The sequence below is a fragment of the Phoenix dactylifera genome, unplaced genomic scaffold (genome assembly GCF_009389715.1).
Source record: "Phoenix dactylifera cultivar Barhee BC4 unplaced genomic scaffold, palm_55x_up_171113_PBpolish2nd_filt_p 000279F, whole genome shotgun sequence".
Classification (NCBI taxonomy): domain Eukaryota; kingdom Viridiplantae; phylum Streptophyta; class Magnoliopsida; order Arecales; family Arecaceae; genus Phoenix; species Phoenix dactylifera.
In genome coordinates, this window is record NW_024067764.1 from 47360 (window position 1) to 61266 (window position 13907).

The 13907-nt window shown below is 40.2% G+C and overlaps 1 protein-coding gene across 1 annotated transcript; it reads left to right on the forward strand.

The window, feature by feature from the left end:
• The first annotated feature begins 465 nt into the window (after positions 1-465).
• Positions 466-13275, forward strand: LOC120105415 (O-glucosyltransferase rumi homolog). Its single transcript, XM_039117834.1, has 6 exons — positions 466-1033; positions 4532-5127; positions 5230-5422; positions 5510-5574; positions 5657-5867; positions 12666-13275. The coding sequence occupies exons 1-6, from the start codon at positions 854-856 to the stop codon at positions 13002-13004; spliced, it is 1584 nt and encodes a 527-aa protein (XP_038973762.1). The 5' UTR covers positions 466-853; the 3' UTR covers positions 13005-13275.
• Positions 13276-13907: the final 632 nt, after the last annotated feature.

The following is a 13907-nucleotide window of genomic DNA, read 5'->3' on the forward strand; positions in this document are numbered from 1 at the left end:
GTCATAAGACTTGGTCATGTTCCAAACTAGATGTTTTATTAATTTAGCACTAACATTTTCTCCCTTTATTGGCCGACACATCAATGAAAATTAGAACCCTCACTCCCTCATAGTTGTTCTAGTGCGTGTGTAAAATAAACCTTTGTATTATTTTAAGCTTTTAATTTATACAATATATATATATATACTTACAAATATAAGTTATTTTATAATTCTCTTTCGAATATCACTTCTTACATATACATGCTTTCCATATTATACTGCTTTTAAAATGATTCCTTTTATTGCTAGATTCCTTATTAAAAGTATTAGAAAATAACCTTTTAAGTGTAAATGGACATTATTACCTTTCTACATGCATTAACGCTCTTGAGAAAATTTACTATTTAATTTATATTATAAAAAGCTAAAATTTTGTATAATTTTTTTAGAAGTATTACTATAAAAAGATAATGAAATTATTCCATAATTAAAGCAAGCCATTTCGTAACACCATTAAAAGAATAAATGTACCCTAAGCTGGAAGGATATTATTACTTTCGTTTTGATATAGTTAAAAGAGAAGAAAGGGCTCTTCCTCACCAACGAGATCCTATTCCTTCCTTTTTGTAAGCCCCCACTGCTCACGAGATCCTCTCCTCCCACCTTCCATTCCCTAGTCCCTCTTTCCCCAACCTTCTTAACTCCAGTGTTCTTTCCTCTCTCTCTCTCTCTCTCTCTCTCTCTCTCTCTCTCTCTCTCTCTCTCTCTCTGCAAATACGAGTTCAAAACGAAAGAAAGTGAAGCTTTGCTTCCAGTAATTTGATTCTGCTGAGAATTTTAATATCCGAGGAAGCTGAGATTGGGATTGGGAATGGATCCAGCGGAGCCGGCGGGGAAGACAACCTTTCGGCAAATCAAGAAGAGCAGGAAGAACTCGGAGGCGGCCGCAGCAGCGGCGGGGAGCTCGTCGGGCGGCGCTGTGCTTCTCTTCTTCCTCCTTGCCATCCTCTTCGGCGCCTTTATTTCAACCTTTTGCTGGATGAACAGCGAGGTGAGTCCCCTCTCTACTTGCTTTGCGCCTCCTCCATCACTACAAATTTTGGCTGGCTTCTTTTTCTCCCCTGATATAGAAGGGATTTTAATTATATAAAGAAAGATGAAGAATTCTCGCCTGTCATTTCTATTTTCTTGGTCATGGAATCCTCTACGATCGGGAAAGTCGGATGGCGGCAATTAATTGCGGAAATAAAAACGTCGTAAAGGAAGGTGGCGTGAATTTTGATGCAATGATTGCTAGAACTAACATTGTCTCGTTACGGTCCCCGCCGTCGGTGGAATCTGGTTCGCGTTCTCTTATCTCTTTGGTACTTTTTATCTTCCACAGAAAAATAAAAACGTAAGAATTATTCTTGGAAAGCTCGAGTCCTTTCATTTTATATATAAGAGGCTCAGTCACGTAGAAAAGTTACAAACGAACGTGTCCAGGGAAAAGAAACTGCGAACCTACTGGTTTCGGACACGTGTCGGGCACAAATTGCATTCAGTTGGGGAAACGCCTCGAATGATCTCTGAGGGTAAGGGTGGCAATCGGATCGGGTCGGATGGAGTCACATACAGGTCAAATCAGAAAATCATAAATCTGAACCCGACCTGTTTATTAAACAGATCAAAAATTACAATCTGAACCTGACCTGTTTATTAAATAGGTAATCCGATCCGACCCGTTTAACCTGTTTAATAAACAGGTAACCTGTTTACCCGACCTGTTTAATCTGTTTGCCCAACCTGATCCGTTTAACCTGTTTAGACCTGCTTAACCTGCCCAACCCAACCTGTTTAACCTGCCCAACCCGACCTGTTTAGACCTGTTTAGATCCGTTTAACCTGTTTAACCTGTTTAACCCGTTTAACCTGTTTAGACCTGTTTAACCTGCCCAACAGTTAAACGGGTCAGACATCTAAAACCCGTATCCGACCCAATTAATAAACAGGTTAAACGGGTCGACCTGTTTACGACCCAAACCTGTTTAGGCCAAATCCAAACCTGTTTATGGCGGGTCGAACACGGGTCGGATGGGTGGATCGGGCCATATTTTGCCACCCCTAATGACGGATCGGTAGAAAATAATTAAGTGGGACCCACATAATTTGCGTGCGTTGGCCGTTGCCACGTGTTTCTATCGGTGTCTGGTGTCCGAGCACGGAAAGCCGAGTGCCGTTGGAGCGAAGGATCTTCTTAAGATTAGCTGGCCGGATGAGTTAGACTCTGGACTTTCTTTTCACGGATTTTGGTGGAATTCTGATCGTTTTAGTCGCGGTGTCATCTGGTTGGATGTCATTGTCATCAAACGTTTGTGGGTGAAAAATGTGGGAGCAGAAACTTCAACAACGCTCCAAGAAAGAGTGCTAGCAAGCTGGTCCCCAATGATCTAGTGGCTATGCACTGGTCCCTCCATTTATGTAGCTAATGAATACTTCAAACACTAGTGCAAATAATATATCTAGAACTAGGGACCATAGAAGTGTCCCTAAGGTAGTCTAATTCCTATCAGGTGCACAGGCTAATTAGACAATACTATAGATATGTCATGGAACCTACTAGCGGAGTTCCACCGGACAATGACAAAAAAGCTGGTTAGCACTCTTTCCATCTTGTCTTGACGTATCGCGAAACCCACTGGCTGTCTGGATGTGCTTGAAGAGAGTAGTAATAAGCCAACTGGCTTAAAGATATGTGCATGCATGCCTTTGACATTAAATCAGTCAAAAAAATAATGATATGCCTTGATCTTTAAGAACTTTTTTCCACCGTCATACTATTGTTCAAAAATAGATTGGATAAGAGTGTAATGCCAGAATAGCACCGAGCTGCGATATGGGTATAGTATTGGACTACAGTAGTAATCTAAGTTATACCAACTTTTATGGTAAGCTACTGATAAAACTAAGCTAATACAGATACATTGAATTGATTGTCGAAATATTCTTAATTTAAAGTACAATTCTGATATTTATACTAAAATACAATAACTATCCACTATGATATTTGCCACCTGTGCTCTTTGCTCATGACGGTTTTGGTAACTGATGCTGCTTGTTTCTGCTACTACACAACCATCAGGATTTGTATTAACTGTTGGGCCATCTCATATTTTGTTGGTCTTAACTTATCATCAACTTCCCCTTAGCCTATACTTTCACATTGGCCGTCTCTCTTCAAGCATCCTATTGTATGGTCATTTTGGAACACCTCGATCCATCTGTCTTGTATTATAGTTGATCATGACTATCTTGATCTTTCAGCCTACTTATCAACATTGTGGCCAAACTTTCTTCCTTCAGTTTGTGCCTTCACACTTGATAGAATTTATCATGGTCATACACTATTAAGCTTCACAAGAATTATGTGACTTCCATCTATTTTGACTTCATTTAAATTAGTCCATGAGACACTTGCTCATGCCTATTATTTGGGGTTGTTGGGATATGGTATAAACATAATGCATGTTCGTTTATCCTTTTTGACCTAGCTTGAGTTTATAGGGGTTCGGACAACTTCCTATTGGGTTGTTGAGCGTTGTCATCACTTGCCATAATTTATGCCTTGCTTGAGCTCAACTCCAATAGTTATTAGCTTAACTTGTTGGCACTCATCACTAGCTAGGAAAGGTCTCATATTCAAGCCTAAATAAAGGCGAGTAATCATCACATTTCTTCAAAAAGTTTGTGAGCTTGACCTCCTGACACTTTGCCCATCATATAATATAGGCATGCTGTCTGTGATTCTAAGTAGTAATGAACATAGGTTGCAAGCTAATATTTAGGCAGAATCTTTTCTGAACACTATTGATAATAGAAACATGCGTGCATTTTTTTTACTTTACACAAAATAAATGCATGAAAATGAAGTCATTTTAATCTTTAGCAATGAGGGACATGTAGTTCTTGGGCTGAAATTTGGCCCAAACTACCCAAACTCTGGTTATTAAATTATTGGGTGGGCTCGGGCCAAGGCATGTTGAGTTCAAGGTGGGCTAAGCCGATCTTAGGCCTACCCTACATAGTTCAAGATGACTTTGAGACTCTAGAACTCACCTTTTCTCTCATCCCAAAACTACACAGTTAAGTCCAGTTCTGTGTGAGCATGTGAGTGTAAATATAGAGTCTCGCGGCCCATGTCAAGTGATTCATATATATCTATGAAATATCTATTTGTCAAAAACAAGCTGCATGAATTGTAAAAGGAGAGATCAGATATGCCTAATAGGTTTATCGGAAAAAAAAAACAAAAGAAAAATCTTATAGGTAAGTAATTATTTTGTCTGAACAAATATGGCATGGGTAGTAGACTAACTAATCTTGCCCCACATGGAGCCACTCTATTTCCAATATAATTGGTGATAATTGAGATAAGAAAAAGGGAATTAATTAACCTCCTCCAAAGTGAAGCATGTGTGGATGCAATGCTTATGCTTAATGAAAAAAATTGTGTTCTTTGTTCTTTTATAGATCAAACCCTGTTTTCTTTTCTTTAATTACATACTTGCAGTCCTTTGGAAGCATCACGGCCACTATCACCATGGCTCAGAATCTCATCATACCCCCAACCGCCCCCCACACCCAAACCCCTCCAACCCCAAAGCCCAAAGCAAAGCCCAAAGCAAAGCCACCCGCAATCCCCTTCACCTGCCCCGCCGGCAACGGGACCGCAACCCGCATCTGCCCTTCGCCCCCACTCCCACCTCTCCCCGACTCCTCCCTTTCCCCCTCTCCCTCCTGCCCGGACTATTTCCGGTGGATCCATGAAGACCTCCGGCCATGGAAGTCGACCGGCATCACCCAAGAAATGGTCGAAAGAGCCCGAGAAACCGCCCACTTCCGGCTTGTCATCCTCCACGGCCGTGTCTACATGGAGCGCTACCGCCGCTCCTTCCAAACCAGGGACGTCTTCACTCTCTGGGGCATCCTCCAGCTCCTCCGCCGCTACCCGGACCGCATCCCCGATCTCGAACTCATGTTCAACACCCACGACTGGCCCGTCGTCCAGGCCGGCCGGAATGCGTCGGCGCCGCCACCATTGTTCCATTACTGCGCCGATGACTCCGCGCTCGATATCGTCTTCCCCGACTGGACCTTCTGGGGTTGGTAATTCATTCTGCCGACGCTTTAGCTTCTTGGTTTTCATGCTGCATCGCTTTAGATTGAAATGGTTTGGTTGATGAGAGTTTTGTGGGTGAAATTTCGAAGGCCGGAGATCAATCTAAAGCCGTGGGAGCTGCTGAATAGGGAGCTGAAAGAGGGGAATGAGAGGGTGAGGTGGATGGATAGAGAGCCCTACGCCTACTGGAAGGGAAACCCGGCGGTCGCTGCCACCCGGAAGGATCTTCTTAAATGCAATGTATCTGAAGCTCATGACTGGAATGCTCGGATCTACGCACTGGTATATATCTTTGAATGCTTTCTGTTCAAAGTGCAAGTGTATGACAATTTGGAGTTGGACTGCTGACTGATAGTAATGAGTTTGTAGAATTGGCGCAAAGAGACTCAGATAGGGTACAAGGAGTCGGACTTGGGCAGTCAATGCATTCATAGGTAATTCATCACTTTGTTTTCCTATTTCCAACTTGTCTACTGCAAACTAATGGAGAGTTGAATCCAAACTAATGGATGTTAGGTACAAGATTTATATTGAGGGGGCTGCTTGGTCAGTGAGTGAGAAATATATTCTAGCATGCAACTCGCTCACACTACTGGTGAAGCCCAGGTACTATGACTTCTTTACGAGGAGTCTGATGCCGCTGCAGCACTACTGGCCGGTGCGGAGCGATGACAAGTGCAGGTCCATCAAATTTGCAGTTGATTGGGGCAATTCCCACAAGCAAAAGGTATGCTTCGAACATTTGCATTCTAGGATTCCAAGCATACCCACATTAAGAAAAATCAGTAAGCAAAATCATGTTGGCTCCTAGCCTTGTATAATTCATTCTTCTGACTTGAAATCAAGGGACACGCTATGAGGCCTGAGCCTATTAACAGAAGAAAGCTCTGTATGCTGGCGTGCCATGTGGTATGATCAACTGGTGCTCTATACCACAACCCTTCTGTGAATTGCTCCTACTCTTGATTTGCATGAATCTCCTTGTTCCACATGGCATGCCAGTGGTGCAAGGTTCTGCTATAAGGTGGAAATAATGTTTACAGTTGACGTTAATGTGATGCAGCTAGCTGATATGATTCAATTGCAAAAATTGATGCCAATGGACTAGTTTACTGGTTTTGTTGGAAGTAGATCATTTGTCTGGCATGTAATTCTCAGAATCTAGTTGTATTGCATTCACTACTACAGAAAAGGAAAAGAAAATTGAGGGCATTTACCATGGGAAAGATAAATTTTATTTTTCATTTAAACATAGTTTAGTTTACAAGTTCTTAGAGACAACATAATTTATTGCTTAGGGGGACCATGGATTGGATTGAAACAAGTCTAGGGAAAAATGTTTTTACACAAGTTGAGGTGGTGACTGTTCATAGGATTGTAAAAATCTGATTCACAGCCTTATTGCATGGTGCTTACAAGTTATCAATCAAAGAAAACTAGAAACTAGACTTCATTCAGATTTTCCAAAAAAGATGAAGAATAGTTGTCTTATTTTTAGGTCTTTCTAGCAAAACAAGCAAATAGGAGACCTTTTCAAGAGGAAAGTAAGTTTCTTGTGCTTTTCTCCTTGCAACCAAGCAAACCTTAAGTAGAAATTTTCTTCTAATTTGCAGTGGAGATAATTTGTAGCTTACAGAACCTTGAAAGACCTCTGATGTGTCTACATGATGTTGCATTATGTGTTCTACCAATTTCAATTACTCATGCATGGTGCACTTTGATGCATCAGAAAAGAGATTATTGATGTACAACAGCATTTGGATTTAAGTCACCAAGATTCCATGTTTGTGTTCACACATATCATGAATTCCATGGATTGAATGGTAACATTGTACCTAGAGTTAACCATTATTTTGGTTGCCAGAGGACATAGCCACATTCCAAAATGTAGAGCACCATTTAGTTGTAAGTGGAAAAGATTGCATGCCATTTAATATCTCTCCTTTAGGCAAAACCATAATTTATACAAGGTAAACTATTTATTTATTTATTTATTGAAAGAATAACATTTGAAGTGCCCTATCACCTTTTTAAGAAATGAAAAGAAGAATTATTTATGTCCTAACCTTAGGAAAACTCCCGAGCTTCAAATCCATAACTGCATTTAGAGGAGAGCGCAATTTTGAGGCTGTTGTGAAATTTGCATTAAGTTATACAAGACTTGCTCAGCCAATGCACTTGTTAGTTTTAACTAACTCATATGATAAACATGTATCTCGAGGAAAAGTTTGAAAATATGGCACCATTATGGATTAGGAGGTCCAACACTCATAATAGATCTGGGGGGATGGAATAATATTTATTCAATTCTTATCATGTATATTTGCATTTGTAATTATATGTTTAGACTTTCATGTTTATATTGCTTTGTTTGATGAACCACAAGTTTGGATGTCAGAGGATCTTATTGGTTGATAAAATGTCAGCAGTAGGCATAGAATACATCAGGGGAGGGTTTGAATTAAAAACAGGAGAGGAGAAGTGAGAGGCATTGGGCATTCCACTGGAATGATTTATTCCACTGTTTGAATGTGTTTCATCTTATCCCAAAAATACTGGGATGAGGGGTTTGAAGGTTCCCTTGATCTTTCAAAGTACTCTTTTTCACTTATTTTAGAGCAAAATTTCCATCACAAGCAAGTAATCCTCAAGTGCAGGCGGATCTCTCTCCATCTCTCCCCAAAAAATAAAAAAAGAAAGAGAGAGAGGAAAAACCTCCAAGATCCTAACATGCTTGGAAACTTCCCAATTCTAGTGGAAAGGTACAGAGAAAGAAGGCAAAAAGGGTACGATGCTGATAAATCAAGTTAGTAAATTTTCTACTTTCAAAATTCCAAAATACTTATAATCAACTTTTCAGATGGATCTGGATATCTGGAAACGGTTAGGAATGGACAAATAACAATATCCACAATTTCTTGCCCTTCTCACTTCCTTCTCTACTTCAGAAGAAAAATCACATGGATAAGGTTATTGGGTATTTAAATAGGCCCTTTAAGATTAGTTCAACAGCATGGGCTTCCAAAAATTGTGGGTCACTTGTAGTTAGGCCATTTTCGCAAAGAAGGTAGCTTTATCTCCAGCTTATAGGCTACTAGAATGCGATTATTGTTGCTCAATAAATATAAGATTAATAAAAAAAAATTTATGTAGAATGGCCCTTGATATTTGAATTTTACTCAATAACAAGAAAGAAAGAGAATGCCTTCAGTACTAGTATTGTTTAAGGATAATATTCTAGCTGTTTCTTTTCGGGTTAGGGGAAGCTTCCGTCATGTCAGAGCTAGAGTCCATGCAAGCAATGGGAGTCATGCTACCGAGGTTGTCACGCAATCCATGGGGCCCAAGAGATCAACCCCAAAGCACAACTCTCAATCAAGGAGCCTACAACAAAACTTCTTCTAGCCAGGAAAAGGAAACTTGCTTCCTTGGAGCGGCCTCCCTTCCCGATTATTGCTAAAGCCATGGGCGTGGAGGAAGTAACTCAATCAGAGCTAAATGAATCCACTCTTCTGCTCCCCTCAATTCTGTTTGCAACTCTCTTGGAGTGGGGAAGGAGGTGTGGACTGGAGTTCTCTAACCATGAGGCAAACCTTGTGATCCAGATCATGCTTACTTTGGAGAAGAAAAGCCAATGAATGCCTCCAAGTGATTGGTCTCTAATATGATTATCATCCTATAGTAGACTAGCTTTATTTTTTGTTATTGAATCTCTTCTTATCTCCCTATGCTAATTCTATCCTGGAATGTATGAGGTTGTAATGATCATTTGGAATGTAGTGCCATATACAATATTGTTCGAACTCGTAGACGTGTACTCCTGACCTTGCAATAATCCTATGTATACATTCTTTTAATTCCTTCTTGAGATCCTTGGGGGGCAATATCCTGGATGTTTGGAAATTTGTTGATACCTCAGGTTTGTTTGGGGGCATCATTATTGGCTGGTGCATGAGTATCTTCTCTAAAGTCGGTGATGAAAGGAGCTTTCTCTTTCATTGTTGAGTTCTTTTTTCATCCTCTCCAGATGAGCTGGTCTTTTACGATAGTTTATGAATGGCAGAGACCTCAGTCCTTCCTTTTGGGACAAATTAATGGACATTAGAAACCAGTTTCCTAAAGCATGGCTCCTTGGAGGTGATTTCAACATAACCAAGTCGGTCTTTAATAAAAGGTGTAGGTCTCAATGCTGGACAAACTCGCTCTCTTTTGCCAACTTCATCTCTACTCTAAATTTAATAGATTTGGACCTCAAGGGGCATAACTTCACTTGGAGCAATCTCAGGGAGAAACTACAGATGGCAAGAGTTGATGGGTATTTTCTCTCTCTTGCTGACTGGAATCCTTTCCCTTTACTTATGTAACAATCCAGGACCTTACCAAAATGGATAGCTGGAAGGTATTGTTTGGGATCTTTGATCCTATATAAGTATCCAAGATCTACCTAGTGCATAGCTAATGTGGGATCAAACACAGGCCTGCACGGATGCTTATAAACTTCCTCCATTTAAGCCCTCACGTACTCACTAGGTTAAGAGTCTAAATCTATTTAAATCCAACCATAAATCAATACAAATCGCAAACACCACGATCAGCTCATAGTCAACCTAAATGGGCCTATGCTGCAGTGGCCCCTAGTTCACATGGGTCATAGGTTGAATTTGATCTAATGCCATTTGTGACAATCCAAGTATTTGTAAGGATCCGTGCAGATGTGTGTTTAGACCCACATCAGTTATGCACTTGTTAGATTTTGGGCACTTACATAGCGCTAAGGAACCTAAATGATACCTTTCAACTCACCTTTTTGGATAAGATCATGGGTCATTGCAAATGATATCAGAGCGAGCCTGATCAATGGCTTATGTGTACTGAGAGATATTGCAGCACAAGCCTATTTGGTTGACCATGGGCTGATTATGGAGTTTCTAATATGATTTCTACTACTTGTGATTGGATTTGGATCCTTAGCCTGATGAGGATGCTAGAAGGCTTAAATGGAGAAAATATGTGAGGACCTAAGTGGGTGTGTGTTTAGTCCCACATCGATTGTGTACTGAGTATATCTTGGATACTTATATAGAGCCAAGGAACCTAATAACACTTTCTAGCTAGCCGTTTGGGGTAAGGTCCTAGATTGTTACAAATTATTTAGGGCTTCATCTTAACGATAAGAAGCTTTGTAGGTGAGAGTGGTTACTTCTTGGAAAAATCAATCTAAGACTTGCATCATGGAAATGGATATTGTTATATCTGGGTGGTTAATGAACGCTCCTTAATGCTATTGTCATTGCCCTTCTCTTGTATTACATGGCTATTTTCAAGTCCCATGATCAGTGAGAGATCGAATAGACCAGCTTCAAGGAGCCTTCCTATGGAATGGCAAGAATAAGATCAGTAGGTTTCACTATCTTACTAGTTGGAATATTGTAAGGAGAAATCAGGAGGAGGTTTGAGAGTTAAAAAATTAGTGGACCTCAATACCTCCTTATTGTAAAAATGCATCTAGAAATACCTTGACAATGATGAAGGCTATTAGTGAAACATCATCCATGCCACCTACTATTCTTGTAGGAAATTGGGCCCAAGGGTAAGTAAGAGTTTATGTAATGACCTAGGATCTTACCTAAAAAGGCTGGTTAGAAGGTATTATTTATGCTCTTTCGTCTTGTATAAGTACCCATGATCTTGCTAGCACACAACTAATGTATGACTCGGCACAAGCTGCATGGGTCTTCGCATACTGCGAGTTCTCATGGATCCTCGGTACGCTAAGGGTCTAGATCCAGTCAAATCCAATCACAAACACCATATTGGCCTGTGGTCAATCCTAAAAGAGTTCATGCTGCAGTATCCCCTAGTCCATATGGGCTATGGGTTGGGTCAGGTTTGATACCATTTGTAACAATTCAGCACCTCACTCAAAAGGGCTAGCTGGACAGTACTATTTGGGTTTATCGGTCCTATATAAATATCTAAGATCTCCTCACCTTACAAAGCAACAAACCATATGAGACTAAACACATGCTCGTACGAGTCCTCACAATCTAATTGGAATTTCACCAATTTGAAAAGGCACTAATACATCTTTGGATACTTTTTAGAACTACCTAAGTTTTAAACTTGGTAAATAGTAAGCAAATCTAGTTCTAGGTCGATAGGTGGGTGAGCTTTACCCCACTAAGAAAATATCGACTCATTTGTACAATCAATATTGCAAACACAATTGACCAATAGCTAGCTTCCAGAATTGGAGTCATAGAAATTGGAGCTTAGAGCTGCTCAGGCCTTTAACGTTTCAGGATAAGGATTATTTAAGGGATTGCACTTGGCCTTGACTCTCTCGCGCCAACTCAGTGGACAGACTATGCTGGAAAACAACCGAGGACAAAACCTCTCAATATTGCACTCGTCCTTGGCTTCTCTCATACCATCTAACTAAATGGCAGAATGTTGGAAAATTACTAAGGACCAAAACTTCTCAGTTTGTTCCTAATACAAATTCATCAATGCGGAGGATTGACCTGCCCCTTTGCAAGGCTCTATGGAAATCTGAAACCCCCCAAAAGGTCAGGGTTTTGATGTGATTAGCTTTGAAAGAGTGCCTACACACGAGCACTCGAGCAGTGCTGGAAAAAAAGATAACCAAAAGATGTAGTTTATGTGTTTTGCAATTCTAGTTCGGAAACCATTAATGAGATCTTATTCCACAGCCCCTTTTGCAAAGAGCATTTCACATTTTTTTATGCTTTGTGTAAAGATTAAAAACTGAGCTTCAACATTGAAATCCCTAGGGACTAGCTGGAGGCAGAAGAGAATCATTAAAGAGCATAGAACTTGGGTCCAGCTAGTCCTAGCTGTGTGCAGGAAACTGTGGAAGGAACAGGCAGATATTTCTAAAGAAAGCAAGGTTTCTGGCATCATTAATCTACTCAATCTCACAGCTGTTCATCTCGTTGGGCACTCATTGTTCCTCTAATTCCTCCCTGACTCACTGTAATTTTATTAGTGCTTTAGATAGATTTAGAGTTTTCTTTGACTTGTGGTCTTCTTTTGGACCTGCTTGTACTTCTGTTAAACTTTAACCCTTCCTCCTTAATTTCCAAAATAAAAAAATCCAGAACATCATCATATATCTCAATGGGCCCCAAATACTGATACGCCTGTTGGTTGGGGCCAACTTAGTCTATCCAACATAGAACAAAACAAATTTCTGAAATGATTGGTTTGACATAACCTAGAACTTTGCTTCAGTAGGGCTAAAAGCAAATGGATTAGCCAGCCTTAATATTGTGAAATTCACAAATTACTCTAATAGCACTTAACCTGTAATTAACTCAGACTTCCTACAGCATCTCAATAGGGTTCAAACCTGCTGTATCCAAATAGAGGAGATGTATCTACTGCTAGTGGAAGCCTCTGTTGGTTTGCTATTATCATGTACATGCATTATACTAACAGCAATATTCTTTGGTTGATATAGTTTTTAATATCTACATTTCTCATCTCTACAAATCCTGAGCAGGCACAGGCTATAGGAAAGGAGGCTAGCAACTTCATCCAGGAGAAGCTGAAGATGGAATATGTCTATGATTACATGCTCCATCTGTTAACTGAATACTCAAAACTCTTGAGATACAAGCCTACTAGACCTCGCAAAGCCATTGAGTTGTGCTCCAAGTCCATGGCTTGCCCTGCAAAGGCCCTTGAGAAGAAGTTCATGATGGAGTCCATGGTGAAGTCTCCTCATGATTCAGCCCCCTGCAAGCTCCCTCCACCCTTCAAGCCAGTGGAGCTCAAGATGTTAGAAAGGAGGAAAGCTGCTGCCATAAAGCAAGTGGAGATGTGGGAGCAAAGAGCTTAGGAGAGCTAAGAGAATAAGCCAATGCAATAAAGCATGTGTTAACCTTGTGCATAGTCCCATATAGGATGGACCATTAAATGTAACATTTACAGCCGAGGAGCCCATTTATATTCAGTCTACCTATCTACGTAGATAAGTATGGGGTTCCTTCTATTTTTTGTTTTAATTTAATTTAATTTATTTCTTTTTTTTGGATCTCAAGCATTTTGATAGCTTCAGCTTCTTGCAATTTGGTTCTCTATAAATTGGTCTAGTGGGCCTTGAGGTTTCACAGGATGTTTTTGCTTTGGGCAATTGGCATTGACAAAGTCCAGGAGATATGCATCCCAAAATGTGATTCTTGGCTGCTAAGGCATGGCATTTTGATGAATAATATGAAAGGAAGCCTTTAGAGTTTTGGAGCAGTCAACAGAGCCGCCAAGAAATTATTGTTTGAATGGCTGAAGCAGGGTTTGAAACAATGTCGGTATGTTCAAAGACAGGAGGCCATTATATTCCCAATTGGCTATGACTGCCCAACCTGCCGATTTTTTTAACTGATATGTATTGTTACTTGTACACCACGTGCATGCGGACTTAAAATTGATTCGATGTCAACATATAGAAAGAAATAAACTAGATCTTGCAGTACAAAATACTGTATGGCTTGAAAGCATTAGTCAGAAGAAGTATGACGTTAATACAATTTTCAACAAACAGAATTAGAATGACCAGAAGAAGAAATTTGGCATGGCCAACGAATCACTGGCAACATTCTTATTACCAATGAGCTGATTTGGAATTTTCATCTTCCTTGTGGTGCTGCCAAGGTCTGCTTTGCTTCAAAGTAGATCTTTAGAAAGCGGCATGAATCGGCAATTTCTCTCGAGTTTTTAGTAGTTTGGTATAGTTATTGTTCCCAAA